Source organism: Dipodomys merriami, unplaced genomic scaffold (assembly GCF_024711535.1).
Source record: "Dipodomys merriami isolate MVZ:Mamm:240054 unplaced genomic scaffold, mDipMer1.0.p SCAF_192, whole genome shotgun sequence".
Lineage (NCBI taxonomy): Eukaryota > Metazoa > Chordata > Mammalia > Rodentia > Heteromyidae > Dipodomys > Dipodomys merriami.
This window is the reverse complement of record NW_027203293.1, coordinates 1,578,621-1,596,095: the sequence shown is the minus strand read 5'-3', so window position 1 is coordinate 1,596,095 and position 17,475 is coordinate 1,578,621. Positions and strand designations below refer to the sequence as shown.

General features: G+C 38.0%; 1 protein-coding gene and 1 long non-coding RNA gene across 3 annotated transcripts in view; one reads left to right on the top strand and one right to left on the bottom strand.

Annotated features, from left to right (window-relative positions):
• Positions 1 to 101: 101 nt before the first annotated feature.
• Lacc1 (laccase domain containing 1) lies at positions 102 to 16,802 on the top strand. 2 transcript variants are annotated; one of them, XM_070028453.1, is made up of 7 exons: positions 102 to 172; positions 1,783 to 2,388; positions 3,019 to 3,197; positions 4,378 to 4,543; positions 10,672 to 10,897; positions 12,223 to 12,383; positions 14,404 to 14,490. In XM_070028453.1, exons 2-6 carry the CDS (start codon positions 1,833 to 1,835, stop codon positions 12,380 to 12,382), a joined length of 1,287 nt encoding a protein of 428 aa, XP_069884554.1. In that variant the 5' UTR covers positions 102 to 172; positions 1,783 to 1,832; the 3' UTR covers position 12,383; positions 14,404 to 14,490. The 2 variants fall into 2 exon arrangements, with proteins under 2 accessions (XP_069884554.1, XP_069884555.1); XM_070028454.1 differs by lacking the exon at positions 12,223 to 12,383 and having other exon boundaries at positions 14,404 to 16,802.
• Positions 10,763 to 17,475, bottom strand: part of LOC138831334 (uncharacterized) — a 155,573-nt gene continuing 148,860 nt past the window's right edge. The window contains exons 3-4 of the long non-coding RNA XR_011373247.1: positions 14,346 to 14,453; positions 10,763 to 11,019 (exon numbers count right to left, since the gene is read on the bottom strand). This is a non-coding gene — a long non-coding RNA (uncharacterized lncRNA). The remainder of the gene's footprint in view (positions 11,020 to 14,345; positions 14,454 to 17,475) is intronic.

Here is a 17,475-nt window from a genome sequence, read left to right as displayed (position 1 = left end):
CCTGCGCGTGCACGGCGCCCGAGCGTCCTGGCGGCGCGCGTCTGAAGCCCCGCCCACCACAGCCCCGCCCACCGCGAGCTCTCCGGCTCCCTGCGCCCGCGGTCGCGGATTCTGTGGTGGAACCTGTGCGAACGTACACGGGCCGGCGTGGGACCTGAGCGGCCGCGGCGAGGTGGGTGGGGCGACGGGCTTCGGGAACTGCGCTCCCGGCTCTCTGGTTTCCGGAAGGCCGGGACCGGGGGTGGAGGGAGCAGCGGAGGAGGCAGCCGTCGTGCTCGAACCTGTAGCCCACACTGGGCGGTGTCTGGACTGGACGGCGGCGAGTGGTGTGTGGGGCGTCGCCCCCGGGCAGGGTCCCCGCGTGACCCCGGCCGAGCGTGGAAGTTCAGGGCTAACCTGATAGGTCACCCCTGCAGGAGGAAGGAACCGACTCCCGGAGGAGATGGGGCCGGGACCGCGCGTGACCCCGAGCGAAGTGCTGTCCTGGAGGCCCTGAGCCACATCGCTGCGGGTCCTGGGACCAGCGTTTAGCGGCTTCAAACAGCGGCCAACTTCCCCTCCTCATCAGGAAGAGTAATAGTCTGCCATGGGCAGGGAGAAATGAATGGCCCTGAGGGGGACGGTAACGTGAAGAAAGTCACACCGACAAGGGACACGTTTTCTCTCACATTTGGATGTTAGATCTAAATCACACACACACACACACACACACACACACACACACATCTGGGTCTATACATGCATCTATACACAAACATAGTAACGTCTGTATATGGTATATGCAAGAGAGGATTCCAGTGGTATAAGTTCTTTCAACAACTTACACTTTTACAAAATGAGTACTTGGAAGCTGGAACATGTGGGGTGTTTTTTTTTGGGGGGGGAAGCAGAAAGTGGAGTGGCAGAGGATCATTGTCAATGTTTCACTGTATAGTGTGAATATATTATATATATGTACATGTATATATATATATATATATATATATATATAATATGAAAATTGAACCAGGGGATGGGTAGGGTTAAGAGAGAATCACAGAAGGAGTGACATTGATCAATAGCTATGGTACTCCCAAATTTTAAAACTTTTTTAAAAATTGGAAAAAAAAACCCTTTGTGCAAGGCCTCAGTATTTCATCTGAGAGGTTGTGACTTAAGGTAACATTTGTGTCATATCATATAGGTTGACATCCTATAATTAATAAAGAGAACTTGAGGAGGCTGGGTGTGGTGGTGGTTCATCTGTAATCCCAGTCACTGGAGATACATGATGATCTTGATCCAGGCTGTCAGCCAAGTAAAAGCAGGAGACGCTGAAGAAATAATGAAAGTGAAAGAGGGGGTGGAGAAAAGGCTCAAGTAATCGATCATAGGATGAAAGAGGCCCAGAGGAGAATGAGAAATAAGCAATAGAGCCAAACCCTGAGTTTAATGCCTAGTAAAGGTGGGATGAAGGTTGATAGGTAGGGATTGAGGGTGTCTGGAAAACAGGATGTGGTCTAAGTCAACAATTCCTTTCCTACTTGAAATCTGTTATAAAGAAAACAAAACAGAAGCTCTTGTTTTGCTGGAAAGATATACCTGTACTTATACAAAATAAAAGATGGCTTTGGTGTAATTGTTATGTTTCTCTAATGAGAAATACTGAACTGATTTTTCTAGGAAGTCTAGATTTGTTTTGCCTACTTTTTAAAAATTAATTCAATTACTTTGACTAGCTACACATTTCTTTTGTAAGAAAACTGTTATAACTTGTGTTCTTACGCTAATTTTTCTTTGCAGGTAGCTCATTTGACTCCAAAGTCTTCTTTAAAAAAGCACACTACTGAAGGATGTCAGAGGCAGTTTTGATTGATCTCTCTGGTTTGAGATTGAATGCTCAGAAAAGCTGCCACCAGACATTATTGAAGACATTAAATGATCTTCAGTACCCTCAGGCTGCCAAGGCCAAGTTCCTATGTGTCATGTGCTGCAGTGACATTGGCTGTAAAAGGGATAGTGACCATGATACTTGTGAATGGGAAACAAGTAACAGACTATCAGCTCTCTTGAGAGAATTTGAGATTGTTAGCAATCCCAGCATAGCTGCCTCTTTGTATACCATTAAACAAAAAATTGATGAAAAGAATCTGAGCAGCATTAAGATGATTGTACCTGTGCACAGGAAAACATTAATGAAGGCTTTCATTGATCAACTCTTCACTGAGGTATACAAGTTTGAGTTTGAACATTTTCAGGTACCTGTGAGAGATGGCCTTTTGGAGCATTCCACTGAAAGAAACAAAGATCATGAATTTGAAGAAATCCAGAATGAAATAGAGACATATTTGAGGAGTCTGCCAGCTCTAAAAGGAGAAATAACTATTATCACAGCTCCTTTAATTCCAGGTATATTCAACACTATGTTATTTCTAATGCATACATGAAAATTCAGCCTTTCTTCAGACACTACTCACCTGTTTTTTACCCTTCTTTCTTTAATTGAATCTTGTGTACTTATTGCTCAGTGTGCCTTGTTCACCACATGAGTGTTGTGGTTACCTTGTGGGTCAGTGTGAATATATGAATTTGATGGCCCCTTCAGAGAGACCCTAAATTTAAAAAAAATGCTCTGTGTATTCAGCTAAATTCTCCAACACTCCTTAAAAATGAGGTACATTTCTGACCCTATGTATCTTTTATTTAGAAATTCTGAAACTTCAACTCATTGATACTGTCAGAGAAGAGTAAAATTTATAATAAGTCAACCTGCCTTCTTAGTTAAGAAAACTTTTACGGTGAACTGTGTACTTAATATAATGAAGACAGATAATCAGGAGATTGCCTTTAAAGAGCAGTAATCCTATAGGGAAATAGAATAATTAGTGATATATAATAACATGGAGTTACAAAGTGCTGTCAGATAAATAAGTAAATGTTGATGTGACCAGGGTAGGTCTAAAAGAGAGACTAGCTTTTGTAATGCTGTCCAGTCTTCTGTAAAACACATTTTTAATCTTTACTATTTATCCTCAACAGATATTTTCATACATGGATTTACTACAAGAACAGGTGGTATATCTTATATACCAACTCTTAGCTCATGCAATCTCTTCAGTAGTTCCAAACGGAAAGACCCCAAGATAGTTGTTCATGAAAACCTACGTAGACTGGCAACTGCTGCAGGATTTAATGCTGAGAAATTTTACCACATAAAGGTAAAATTTTATTTCATCTTTGGAAGTTTTAAAGTATATGAGTGTTTTAGTAACTACATGGATTTTAAACTATTTAACTTTTGCATTTGGTATTTCATCTAACATTCTAGGATAATGTTATTGTCTTTCTTCAATTTATACACCATTGCCTAAAGAGCAATTCCTTGTGTGTGTCTAAATATACATGTGTGTCCACAGATATAGATGCACACAAATATTTTTCACCTGGAGATTCTCAATTGTAAAAATATGATTAATTCTCAGAAAATGATGTATTACTGCCCTTTTTGATATAAAAGAGGGTCCCTGGGCTGGGAAGGTGGCTCAGTGGTAGAGCACTTGCCTTGCATGCATGAGGCCCTGGGTTCGATTCCCCAGCACCACATAAGCAAAAAGAAAAAAAGCCGGAATTGGTGCTGTGGCTCAAGTGGTAGAATGCTAGCCTTGAGCTGAAGAGCTGAGGGACAGCGCCCAGGCCCAGAGTTCAGGCCCCACGACCAGAACCCCCCCCCAAAAAAAAAAGAGGTGGTCCCTGAATGGCAGTTAGTCAACTAGGATAGTCATTATGGAAACAATGTCTTTTTCCTTACAGAATTCTCATTTTATTTGAGTCTGGGAAAAAAATAGCACTATCATTAATTTAGTAATTCACATTCTTTTCTAAGAAAGTAAAATTTAGGGGCTGGGAAGGTGGCTTAGTGGTAGAGTGCTTGCCTTGCATACATGAAGCCCTGGGTTCGATTGCTCAGCACCACATAAACAGAAAAAGCTGGAAGTGGCGCTATGGCTCAAATGGTAGAGTGTTGTGCTAGCCTTGAGCTGAAGAGCTGATGGACAACACCCAGGCCCAGAGTTCAGGTCCCACGACCGACAAAAAAAAAAAAATCAAAGAAAGTAAAATTTATATTTTATAAAAAGTGTAGCAAATAAAAATTTGCCCATCTCTGGTGAAAGGTGTTCATGATGGGATGTATTGAATTTTTAAGTATTTTTTCCTCTGAACAAAGTATGTAAAAACATTGCTTTGGCATTTTATTATGTATAGAAGTGATGTATTCATTCGGGTCTACAATTCTTGATACTGTTGCATATTCAATGCTGAAATGAATACTTCCAGAAAAGCTTAAATGTAAGAGATTTTTATTTTCAAAACATTTTTATCCCGCATCTTTGATATTAGACTGATCATGCCAATGAAGTCTGGATTATGGGAAAGAAGGAGCCTGACTCTTATGATGGAATAACCACAAATCAGAGAGGAGTCACAGTAGCAGCACTTGGTGCAGACTGCATACCTATAGTGTTTGCAGATCCGGTGAAGAAAGCATGTGGGGTTGCTCATTCTGGTAAGGTATTATTTAATTGACCATTTATAATTTTACTAATTCTCTAGTATAGAAAAAAATGGTTCTTTTCTGGTGGGTATGACAAGTAGATACATTACTTGTGATGTGGGTGGGCCTGTATATGCATTTTAGGAGCAGAGTGAAAATGTATCTGAAGTCAAATTATATGAATCATGGAATTCCTTAACTAAATGGTATCTAAGGAAGTGGTAGGTACTTGGAATATTTAGCTTTTAATGCTAAATTAGTGTTTCTACCCAAGGATACTATTAACATTTTGGGGAAGATAATCCTACAGTATAGATAGAGTATTTTGGCCCTTGAAATCCACCCCCTACCCCCCCACACACATACACTTTGGCAAGCAACACTGGGATTTGAACTCAGTACTACATACTTGCTAGGCAGGCTACTATCTACTCTAAGCCACTCCTCCAGCCCATTTTTGCACTGGTTATTATTTTTTTGGGGGGGGGCGGGAGGTCCGGTCGTGGGGCCTGAACTCTGGGCCTGGGCGCTGTCCCTCAGCTCTTCAGCTCAAGGCTAGCGCTCTACCACTTGAGCCATAGCACCATTTCTGGCTTTTTTCTTTTTGCTTATGTGGTGCTGAGGAATCAAACCTGGGGCCTCAGGCATGCAAAGCAAGCGCTGTACCACTGAGCCACCTTCCCAGCCCTGGTTATTTTTTTAAATAGGATCTCACTTCCTGTTGAGCTTGTACATGGATCATGATCTGCCAATTTTGGATTTCCTGTTGTACCTAGGATGACAGGCATGCATAGCCATACCCAGCATCTTTACTGAAATGTTTTCTGGACTTTTCTGCATAGGCCAGACTTAAACTATCATCCTCCTGTTCTCAGCCTCCCAAGTACCTAAGATTAGATATGTGAATCACCAACACTCAGCTGGCCCTTCAAATCCTTTTTTTTTTAATTGTGAAAATACTGTACAGAGGGGTTACAATTACATGGGCAAGATAATGAGTGCATTTCTTATCAAGCATTGTAGCCTCCTCCTTTGTTTCCCCTTCCCATCCCTTCCCATCCTCCCCCCCTCAAATTTTTAATGTAAATAGTATCCCTCAAATATTGTAATAATCAAACAACAACTATTAATACTTTCTTGAAACATTCTCTTGGAGTTTGGTACTGAGAACCCTTGAGGTCCAAACACCAAAAAAGAGGACTGTTAGATATATTGTAATAAGAACTTCATATAGATAGAGCAAATAAATAAATGATGGGAGTTTAGGAAAGCAAGAAAAGTTTGAAAAAACATATTTAGTTGAAATAACTAAATGTATTTATTTCTAACTACTAGCTGAAGGTAAGTGCAAAGCATTTTTTTTTTATTCTGGGTCTGGTCATGGGGCCTGAACTCAGGGCCTGGGCGCTGTCCCTCAGCTCTTCAGCTCAAGGCTAGCACTCTACCACTTGAGCCACAGCGCCACTTCCGGCTTTTTTTCTTTTTGCTTATGTGGTACTGGGGAATCGAACCCAGGGCCTCAGGCATGCAAGGCAAGTGCTCTACCACTGAGCCACCTTCCTAGCCCCTGTGCAAAGCATTTTTAGATGGCATAATGTGTTAAAGTTACTGAATTTTGTTTTCCAAAGGTAGATTATAATAGTACTTAGATTATCCAGTGATTATGATTCTGTGTGCAATAAGAGATCATCTCTTGAATTTCCTTTGACTTGTAACTCATGCCAGTACTAGGGTTTGAACTCAGGACCTTGAGCTCTGTGAGGCTGGATTTGAACCATAATCCTCTGATCTCAGCCTCCTGGGTAGCTAGGATTACAGGTTTGAGCCACTAACACCCAACTTACTACTTTGCTTTTTAGACCATACATTAAAAAAAAAGAAAGTGGTATATTTTTATTTTGACCTAGCTAAAGTAATGGAATTGGATAGTAAGTCAGGTTTACTGTTAAAAGTAATTTAAAACTTGAATATGAGTTTCTAGATATAGAAATCATTTTTTTATTTCTTAGGTTTGAAAATATGTAGTTTTAAGATGTCCAAGTTTAAATAGTTGAAGTGTTATAAATGTTAACTTTTGAGTCATTAATAAATTAATTTGGAGGCTGGGAAGGTGGCTCAACGGTTCTTGCCTTGCATGCATGAGGTCCTGGGTCAGTTCCTTGGCACCACATAAACAAAAAGCCAGAAGTGGCTCTGTGGCTCAGGTGTAGCCTTGAGCTAAAAAGCTGAGGGACAGTGCCCAGGCCCAGAGTTCAAGCCCCACAACCGACAAAAAAAAAATCAATTTTGAAATAGAGTACAATTATATTCAATATATACCTTATTAAAACCAGATATCAGGAAGTATAAAATCCTTCTTTGGGATTAATTTGATGACAATCTTTTAAGCTAAATATGTATATTTACATATACACATACTGTAGGAAAAGAATTAGACAGGAGATGGATGGATTATAAAATAGAGGATAATTAAAGAAGGTTTCCAAGAAAAAAAACCTTAAATGTGTATGTGGAAAAGTCTAGACAGAATCTTTTTACTTCAAAATGCCTATGTCTAGTTTCCTCAGAAAATCACTGCCTGCATTTTCAAAGATTCTTCAGAATCATCATGTTAAAAACACATTTTGTTTTTCTTACACTTTTCTACCACATATATTTCCTATTTTACTTGAGATCCCGTTTACTTATAAACTCAGCTTAAAAAGCTTGATATTTCATTTGGTTTATTTTCCCATAACCATAGATCCAGTGGGTTGCTAGTCAAATGTAAAACTATCATCTAAGTATTTCTTGCTTCCATCATCTCTTCCCTTGCAAAGATTGATCTCTTCACCCTATGCTTGGCATTACATGGACTTATATGGATAATCTTAGAGCTCCATGGGATGCAGTGAAGGAGAAGAGCAATAAAACCAGCAAGGGGATGATAATCTTGGAAGTGGAGAAGTGCGTGCGTATGTGAGTGTGAGTGTGTGTGAATAAGAGAGAAAGCGAAACAGAGAAGGGACTAGTTATTAGAAATGAATTTATTTTAAGTTAAAAAGTGAGGAAATTTTTTTCAAAAAATTACAAAACACTGCTGAAAGAAATTGAAAAAACAAATAGGAAGAAATACTATGCTCATAGTTTGACTTAATGCTATTTAATATTATTAAAATGTCAATATTACCCTCAAATTATGCACAGATTTAATGCAGTCTTTTTTTATTTTTTTATTTTTTTTAAATTTTATTTTATTTTATTTGAGAACATACTGTACAGAGGGGTTACAATTACATGGGCAGGATAATGCATACATTTCTTATCAAGCATTGCAGCCTCCGCCTTTGTTTACCCTTCATCTCCCTTCCCAGCCTCCCCCCTCCCCCCCCATTAATGCAGTCTTTATGAGATACCAGAGGCATTTTGCACGGAAACAAATCCATTCTAAAATACTTATGTAAAATATTTAATCTCAAGGAGCCCTGAATAGTTATAGCAATCTTGAAAAAGAGTGAAGTTGAATGTTTCACACTTTCTGATTTAAAAACTTATGAAGCTATAGTAACCAAAACAGTCTGATACTAGAATGAAGATATACAACTAAACTAGTGAAAAAGAACAGAAAGCCCTCCCTATCTTCTCTCCCCCAAATCCTGAGGTATGATCAAATGCTTTTAAAAAGGTACAAAACCACCAAGTGCTGTTGACTCATGCCTGTAGTCCTAGCTACTCAGGAGATTGAGATCTTGAAGTCAGCCCAGGCAGGATAGGTCATGAGACTTTTATCTCCAACTAACCAGTAAAAAGCCAGAAGTAGAACTGTGGCTTAAGTGGTACTAGCTTTGAGCCAAAAAGCTCAAACCCTAAGTTCAAGCCCCAGGATTGGCACATACACACACAAACAGGGGTACCAAACCCATTTTTGGAAAGGATAATCTTTTCAACAAATAATTCTGGGAAAATTCATCTTGGGCCTTTACCTTATATCATATTCAAAAGTTAAATCAAAATGGGTTGAAGACATAAATGTAAAATTGTAATATTGGGTTAGGCAGTTGTGGGTATAATACAGAGCCTTGAACTCAGAGGTCTGGAATACTCACTTAGTTTGCTTACTTATGGCTAGTGCTCTACCACTGGAGCCATGCCTGCAGGTCCAGTTGGTTACTTTGGAGATGGGATCTCCCAGACTCTTTTACTTAGGCTGACTTCAAACCTTAATCTTCCAGATCTCAGCCTTCTAGTATCTAGCATTACAGGTATGTCACCAGCACTTGGCTAAGCAATGGTTTGTTTTTGGGTTTTCTTTTTAGATATTTGAACACAAGAAATAAATGTAAAAATGGATCTTTTGGACTTCATCAAAATTTAAGATGTCTGTATCAAAGGACACAACAGACTGGAAAGGCAACTCATAGAATGAAAAAGGATATTTGCAAATCCCATTAGGGGTTAATATCCAGATTAAGGAATTCCTACAACCCTATAATAAAACAAGTAGATCAAAAATAGACAAGGAAATAGATATTTTTCTAAGGGTGATATACAAATGGCCAACAAACATATAAAAAGTTATTCAACATTGTTCATAATTAGGGAAATGCAAATTATCTCACATCTATTAGGACAACTAATAAATTTGAAAAATAACAAGTATTAAGGATATGAGAATTATGAACCCTATGTACTATTAATTGGAATATAAAATGATGCAGCTCCTATCAAAGCAGTATGGAACTTCCTCAAGTATTTGAAAAATAGGCAGAGTTCAGTGGCTAAAACCTGTAATGCTTGGGGCTGGGAAGGTAGCTCAGCGGTACAGTGCATGCCTTGCAAGCATGAGGCCCTGGGTTCGATTCCTCAGCACCACATAAACAGAAAAAGCCGGAAGTGGCACTGTGGCTCCATTGGTAGAGTGCAAGCCTTGAGCTGAAGAGCTGAGGGACAGCGCCCAGACCCAGAGTTCAGGCCCCATGGCCAGCAAAAAAAAAAAAAAACACCTGTAATGCTTGCTTATTCAGAGGAGAGAATAAGAGGATTGTGGTTCAAGTTCAAGCCCAGCCCAGGAAAAAAATTCATGAGATCCCATTTCAATAAGAAAAGCTGGATGTGGTAGGGTGTGCCTGTCATCACAGCTAAGCAGGAAATACAACTAGGAGGATTGAGGTTAATTCTAGACTTGGCAAAAGTGCAAGACTCTATTCAAGACATAGCTAGAGCCCCAAAAAGACTGAGGATATATGTATCTCAAGTGGTAGAGTGCCTGCTGTCAAGTGTAAAGCTCTGAGTTCAAACCCACATACTGCAAAAAAATTTTTTTAAAGAATTACAATCCAACAATTCTAATTCTGGATATATATCCAAAATAATTTAAAATGGAATACATGAGAGATATTTGTACATTTAGATGTGTAACAGCTTTGTTAACAATATCTAAGAACTGCAAGTTAAGTACAATGGTAGATAAGTGGATTAGCAAGACATGCATATATACAATGGTATATTATTTGGTCTTAAAAAGGCAGGAAATTCTGACACATTCTACAACATGGAGGAACCTTGAGAACAGTATGTTAAATAAGCCATTCACAAAAGACTACCAGTATACGAATCTACCATATGAAGTATCTACAGTAACCAAATGTCTTAGAAAACAAAGGGGAAGGGAGAATTGAAGACTTTTTCTTTAATGGGTCTAGAGTTTCATATTTACAAGATGAAAAGGTTTTTAAAAATTGGTTGCAGAATAATGTCAATCAAGTTTAATACTGAACTATATTTAACATGGTTAAAATGGCATATTTTGTGGGGTTTTTTTTAACCATATGGGAAAAAGAAAACTAAAAAGATGGGAATTGCATGGGGTAAAAAAAACTAAAAAGATACAAGTCCTGTAGAAGTAGATCATACGGAACATTTTCAAAAGGAAATGTAAAGGAACAACCACTAAATGTTTATTCTATGTTAGATACATTGTATAATGCTTCTCAATTACTACATTAGAGTATTGGTATTGCGCTATAATTAATGTTGTGATTCATTTATTATTTCTGGACTTAGGAAAGTGCCCACATTGAATCTGTTCTTTTTTAGCTCAGATATAAATTCACTTGAGGTAATGTCTTAATTTTTCTTATCTCTTTTTCTTCCTTTGCCAGGCTGGAAAGGCACCTTGTTAGGTGTTGCTATGGCTACAGTGAATGCCATGAGAGCAGAATACGGCTGTCTGTTGGAAGACATTATTGTTGTACTGGGACCTTGTGTAGGACCTTGCTGCTTCACTCTTCCCAGGAAAGCTGCAAATGCATTTCATAATCTTCATCCTTCTTGTGTACGTCTATTGGACTCACCAAATCCCTACATTGATATTCGTAGAGCCTCCAGGTATGCTTGATTTCATTGTAGAATTGTAAGCTTGATTGTTGATTATTGCTTCTAAAATGAAAACTACTTTAGGGAACCATTAGTAACTCCTATGACAGTTCAGGTAACAAATATTCAAGTACCTGAAATACACATACAAAATAAAATTCATTGTAGATTATGAAATCTATTCGAATTATGTTCAAGTAACAGATAGTTTCTTGTCAGGTTGTCTCTTACTTATTTAAAAGTGGAGGAAGAAACAGTTATCCTTTAAAGAGAACTGCATAAATTTCATGTAGAATAGCAAGCATAAACTTTACTTCATTTCCTTTGGTAAATTGTATGAAATACATTAACTAACAGAAGCTGATATTTTTAAAGTATTCTCATTCCCTAATTAGTATATTAGCAAAAATAATAGATAATATAAATGCATAGCCACTCTCAAGTTTTATTTGGTATTATACATTTTGAATTTATGAAATTTGTTTTTAATATCTATGGAAAATTTGTCATTTCTACAAAGAAAGTTGATGTCTAATTTAACTCATGTTTCTGTTTCTGTCAGCAAAACCATACCCAGATTCTTAGTCATTTAATACATAAGTATAAAGGATCCAAATTGATTCTTATATGTGACCTGTAGAATAAGTATTACTAACTTTTACTCATCTTTTTTATTATGTTACAAACTGTTTGTGAGGAGACAAATTTTTCTTTGAAAAAATAAAGTTGATAGAAGAAAAGGAGATGGGAAGGGTAGATGTAAAAAACATAATAAGGCTGGGAAGGTGGCTCAGTGGTAGAGTGCTTGCCTTGCATGCATGAGGCCCTGGGTTCGATTCCTCAGCACCACATAAGCAGAAAAAGCCAGAAGTGGCGCTGTAGCTCAAATATGGTAGAGCACTAGCTGAAGAGCTGAGGGATAGTGCCCAGGCCCAGAGTTCAGGCCCCACAACCAATAAAAACAAAAAACAACAACAACAACAACAAAAAACCCATAGTGTATATATAAACCAAATCCATCTTATCTACAAAGACCCTGGTAACTTAAATTTTTTGTGAATATACACTTGATTTTGATCATAAATTTCTGTGCCCATATCATGTTTGCCAGGCAGTATGAAAATTCGTGTAGTTCATATTTGAACTTAGGTGCTGAAGGGTAAAAAAAAAATCAACTGTTTCCTGACTGGATCCTGTTGTGTAAATAAACAATTTGCACTTTCCCAAGCAGCTTTTTTCTTGAAACTCTGACACTAGTAGCTATCCATACGTTCTTCCTGTTGTATTGGATATTGGTAAAATGAACTCTTGTGTCTTTGAAAAATCTTTATCCCAAGGATTCTTCTAGAACGAGGAGGAATTCATCCACACAACATTCAGGATAAGAGTCAAGATCTTGGCCTTTGTACATCATGCAATCCTGACAAGTTTTTCTCCCATGTCCGAGATGGCCTTAACTTTGGTACACAGATTGGCTTCATATCAATTAGAGAATGAGGTATAGTAGGTGTCCCCTTTCTAATCTTGCTCTAATTGATGTCTTTTGCTTTCTCTGTCTCTCTCCATTTTGATCTCCCTTTTATCAGTTTTATTTTATTTTTTTATTTTTTTAAGATAGGATTTTAGGGCTGACCTAGAAGTTGGTAAACTTAACCTTTCTTTGTCCAGTACTCTACTACTATTAAAATTAAATTTTAGTTATAGAAACTATTTATCTCCTCCACTGCATTAGACTCAAAGAAGAAAAAAATCTTAGTTTGATTCATCTGTGCTTAACATGTAGTGCCTGACAAATAGGATATTCAGTAAGCAATAAACTGAACAGATACATTCCTGATTTTCCTATATAATGATGAATAATCGGGCAGACTTACCTAAAAGTATAAACATAAAGTAATTTACTCTTCTAAAATCCTCTGTGTATATCCTTTATCTCTGTACTTTTCTTTTTTTTTTTTTTTTTTTTGGGTCCAGTCGTGGGGCCTGAACTCTGGGCCTGGGCGCTGTCCCTCAGCTCTTCAGCTCAAGGCTAGCGCTCTACCACTTGAGCCACAGCGCCACTTCCGGCTTTTTTGTTTTTGCTTATGTGGTGCTGAGGAATCGAACTCAGGGCCTCAGGCCTGCAAGGCAAGCGCTCTACCACTGAGCCACCTTCCCAGCCCCTCTGTACTTTTCTTAACATCATTTCCCTCCCTGGTATTGGGGTTGCAAGCCTAACACTTGCTAAGCAAGCATTGTACCACTTCAGTCCTATACCCTTTAGTTATGTTTGGGATAAGGTCTTACATTTATACCTGACCTGGACTATATTTCTTCTGTTTATACTTTTCACATAGCTGGAACAACAGGTATGCACTACCATGTCCAGCTTTTATTGAATGAGATGGGGTCTTACGAACTTTTTACCTGAGCTTAACCACAAACTACAATCGTTTTATCTCCCATTCCCAAAGCTAAGATTTCAGGAGTATATCACTATACTTGGCCTCATAGCATCTTTATATCATTCATATTTTTAATTTTAGAGGAAAAAAATCTTTGCATCAAAATTCTAAGTTCTAGAATAGGGAATTCACAATTATATAGACTGACTTGGTTTTCAACTAGATTTCCAACTGCTAGCTGTAGTGCAGCTTTCCAGTTGTTTCTTGAGAGCTTGTTTGGAAATTCTGTTGGAGGAGCACAGCTGCTTGTTTACCCTTGACCAAGGATGATTCTCTGTCAGAGAAGGTTATCTCCAACAAAGCATGTGGCTTCAGGAGAGTCATCCATGGAACAGGAGGAAGGAGACACCTGCCTAGACAACCAGAGCATCCCAATCAACCCTAGCAGTCAGCAGGTTGACAAATGTCACCACCAGACTGCCTTAGCATCCCAGTTGTTTTCTTTAAAGAGACATAGAGTAAACGGTTTATGTTTTATGGGACACACAACATCTGTCTCAACTGCTCTACTTTGTCATTATAGAGCAAGAGTAACATGACAGTACAAAAATAAGTGAGTATATCTGTGTTCCAATTAAGCTATTCACAAAAGAAAGGAAAATTTCTTTAGAGCTATACAGAAATATTGTGTGACTGTGACTGAGTACTGATCCTTTAGTGTATAATCAACTTTCCCTAAAGATCCTTTTAACTGAATTAGTGTTTTTAGTCTTTACACTGTATTTAACTCTTTAATACAAAAAAAAATCTTTAAAATAGATTTCACAGTTCATCTCAATATGTTTCTGTGTGCCAGTCCTGGGGCTTGAACTCAGGGACTAGATGCTGTCCCTGAGTTTTTCTGCTCAAGGCTAGTGCTCTACAACTTAAACCACAGCTCCACTTCTGTTTTTTTGGTACTTAAGGAGGTAAGAGTCTTGTGGACTTTCCTGCCAAGGCTCGCTTCAATCATTAATCCTCAGATCTCAGTCTGTAACTAGGATTATAGGTGTGAGCCACCATTGCCCACCTCTTACCTTAATACTTTAGTTACACTAATTTGGGTCTCATGTTGATCTTCGTTCCTTTTTTCAGGTACTTGACTGGATTTTTGCATAACTGCTTCCTGACTTCTTCCAAGTTGACTGCAAAACAGAATTTTCACTGATTGATTTATTGCCATGAAGAATACATCTTTAAGAGTATATTTTCACTATTATCTAACACCAAATATCTTCATTTAATTCTAATGACAGAAGATTCAGTATGATGTTTTACAGATGAAGATTATTCTTAGAGCTTGTTCCTTCTATCTGTGCCTTCAATCAGAAACGGGTCTTTTCAATTCAGTACTTATTGCCTACCCTCATTTTCATGTACTGGCTTACGCAGATGTGAATCAAAATGAGTAAGGTCTTTTTTTCCTTTCAGTCTAATGCAGTGAAAGAGAAAAAAAACCACTTTCTACAACTAAAATTTAATTATAATAGTAGAATAATATGAGTAGTAGAGGCTTAACTTTACCCAGAAGGCAGGATAGATAAAGTATTACAGAGAACATGACATATGACGTGTGCCACAAAAATATGCAGTTGTTTGACAGATGGCAACCAGCCATAACACTGTGAACCGGGACATGCAACTGAAAAGTCCATAGTGTATCCTTAGAACAAAGGGAGGAGTAGGGACTAGACAAACAATATGGGAATAGATTAGTATAGATCTCTGATAGTTTGGAATGTATTTTCCTGGAAATGAGTAGGCATCAGAAGTAGAGGCTAACAGGATAGAATCAGATTGTGAGAGTCCAAAGTTTAGGTCAGAGATGGTCAAAATATTTAAAAAAAGAAACCAGGCACCAGTGGCTCACACCTCTAATCCCAGCTACTTGGGAGTCGGAAATCAGGAAGATTTCAGTTTAAGGCAAGACCACATCTCAGCCAGTAGATGGGGACAGTGGTGCATGCCTGTCAGCTACACAGGAAGCTGGGATCTGGAGATTGTTGTTCCAGACTTTTCCCAAGCAGAAAAGTTTGCAAGACCCCTCTCAGCAGAAAAAGCTAGGCACAATGGTGCCTTTCATCCCAGCTACAGCTTGGATTACGGTCCAAGCTGCCTAGGCAAAAAACAAGAGCCTGTCTCAAAAATAACTAGTGTAAAAAGTTCTGACAGTGAGGCTCAGATAGTAGAGCACTTACCTCGTCAGCACAACCTGAGTTTAAGACTTTAATATATATAATTTCAACAAAGAAATAATGAAATGTCATTGAGCTACTAAAAATTGGGCAGAAAAGTCCTTTCTCCAGTTTATCAGCAAAAATGCTGGACTTGAGGTATGAGTCAAGTGTTAGAGCACCAGTTTATACAATAAGGTGAGGCCCCAATTTCAAGCCCCAGCACAAAAAAGAAAAGATAAAAGGAAAGAAGGAGCAAAGATGAAAAATTGCGTAGAAGCTAGCACACATGTAAAAATACTCAAAAGGAAATCTTCAGGGATCAAATAAAGAATTCAGAGGATCATCTGTACTAACCCTGTTCTACAGCCAATGGTGGCAGTCATAGTTCAGAGCATCAAGACATTGAACAGGTGGCTTTTTTATGGTATTTTCTTAAGAAGAGTATGGGGACTGCATATGGAAGGTAGTGATTTTTTTTATTTTGGATGATAGTTTCCATGTATTTTCTGTAGGCTAACGAGAAAAAAAATGTCAAGCTACATTTAACTTGGGAAATGTATAATTTTAATGGAAGTTGTCACATTGTACCTTAAGTTTTTTTATACATGTATTTCCTACATGCATATGCAGTATACATTTGCTTGGTGCTTGCAAAGACTTTGGAAATATGCTATCTCAAGTTAATCTTTACAGCTGCTATGAAATATAAAACATCAGGTGTTCCCTTTTATTCAAATGAAAAACAGCCTCATTGAGGTAGAGTTCAAAATTGCATATGACTTTGAACACACATTTTAGGAGATTTTTCAGTAATCAAAGCTCTCTTACTTTGTTTTCAACTTTTGCTGATATCATTTATTCATGCATTCAGTCAAGTTTTGTTCAGGTACTAGGATTAGGTCATAGTCCTCAACATGTTTAATAGTCTGTGCAAAGTGATAGTGCATATACCAGTACTGTGATGTGTGGTGGGGTTTCCATAGGTTGGCTCTTTGTTTAGTTTAATTCTTCTATTCACTCTGTAATCTGATGCAAAATTTAAATAAAATACCTCATTGCTCCTAGTTTAGGAAAGACATTAAACACAAAGGATAAGAGAGAAATTCCAAACTCGCTCCTAGTTTAGGAAAGACATTAAACACAAAGGATAAGAGAGAAATTCCAAACTCATGTAAAAGAATCAAGTGATTAAGGACTAAATTTAATATTGAGAACAATTGGTTTAAAGTTTGTAAGTTTATATAGAGTACTAGCTAGCCATATTGCATTCTGTGTACTGAAACATTCCAAAACCAAATAAAAACTATTATTTGTTAACTGTGATTTGGGGACTATCTGTACCAAAGCATATAATGCTGTTATGACTGAGTGAGAAGTATGAATTCAGTAACTCAAAATCAAAACTATTCAGTTGTTAAATAATCATATCTTATTGCCTCTATAAGATCTTTGTCATTTCTAAGCAGTTGTTTATAGGTCTCTTGGAATTTTAGGGTACAAAGCAATGATAACTTCTAGTAAATGAAGTTTTGTTTGTAACTAACTGCTATTGGTATTGCACTTTGATAATACAGTTTGACATCTACTAACAAGAGGGATTATGCTTATAAATCAAGTTCATGGGCTGGGAAGGTGGCTCAGTGGTAGAGCACTTGCCTTGCATGCTCGAGGCCCTGGGTTCGATTCCTCAGTACCACATAAGCAAAAAGAAAAAAGCCGGAAGTGGCGCTGTGGCTCAAGTGGTAGGGCACTAGCCTTGAGCTGAAGAGCTGAGGGACAGCGTCCAGGCCCAGAGTTCAGGCCCCACAACCGGAAAAAAATAAATAAATCAAGTTCATGGTTTGACTTTTATAAAAATACTGATTATCAAACTAAAGTTTAGTAATATGGCATTTGTCCTCTTGTCTAAATGTGATTTTAAAGTGTAAAGAATGGTATTGTTACTAAATATTCTGTACTACATAAATGGTCATACCACTAGAGGCAGTAT

Coding starts and splice junctions, on each gene's coding strand:
- Lacc1 (XM_070028453.1), top strand. CDS start 1,833: ATGTCAGAGGCAGTTTTGATTGATCTCTCTGGTTTGAGATTGAATGCT. Junction 2,389..3,018: donor CACAGCTCCTTTAATTCCAG/GTATATTCAACA, acceptor TATCCTCAACAG/ATATTTTCATACATGGATTT. Junction 10,898..12,222: donor GATATTCGTAGAGCCTCCAG/GTATGCTTGATT, acceptor CTTTATCCCAAG/GATTCTTCTAGAACGAGGAG.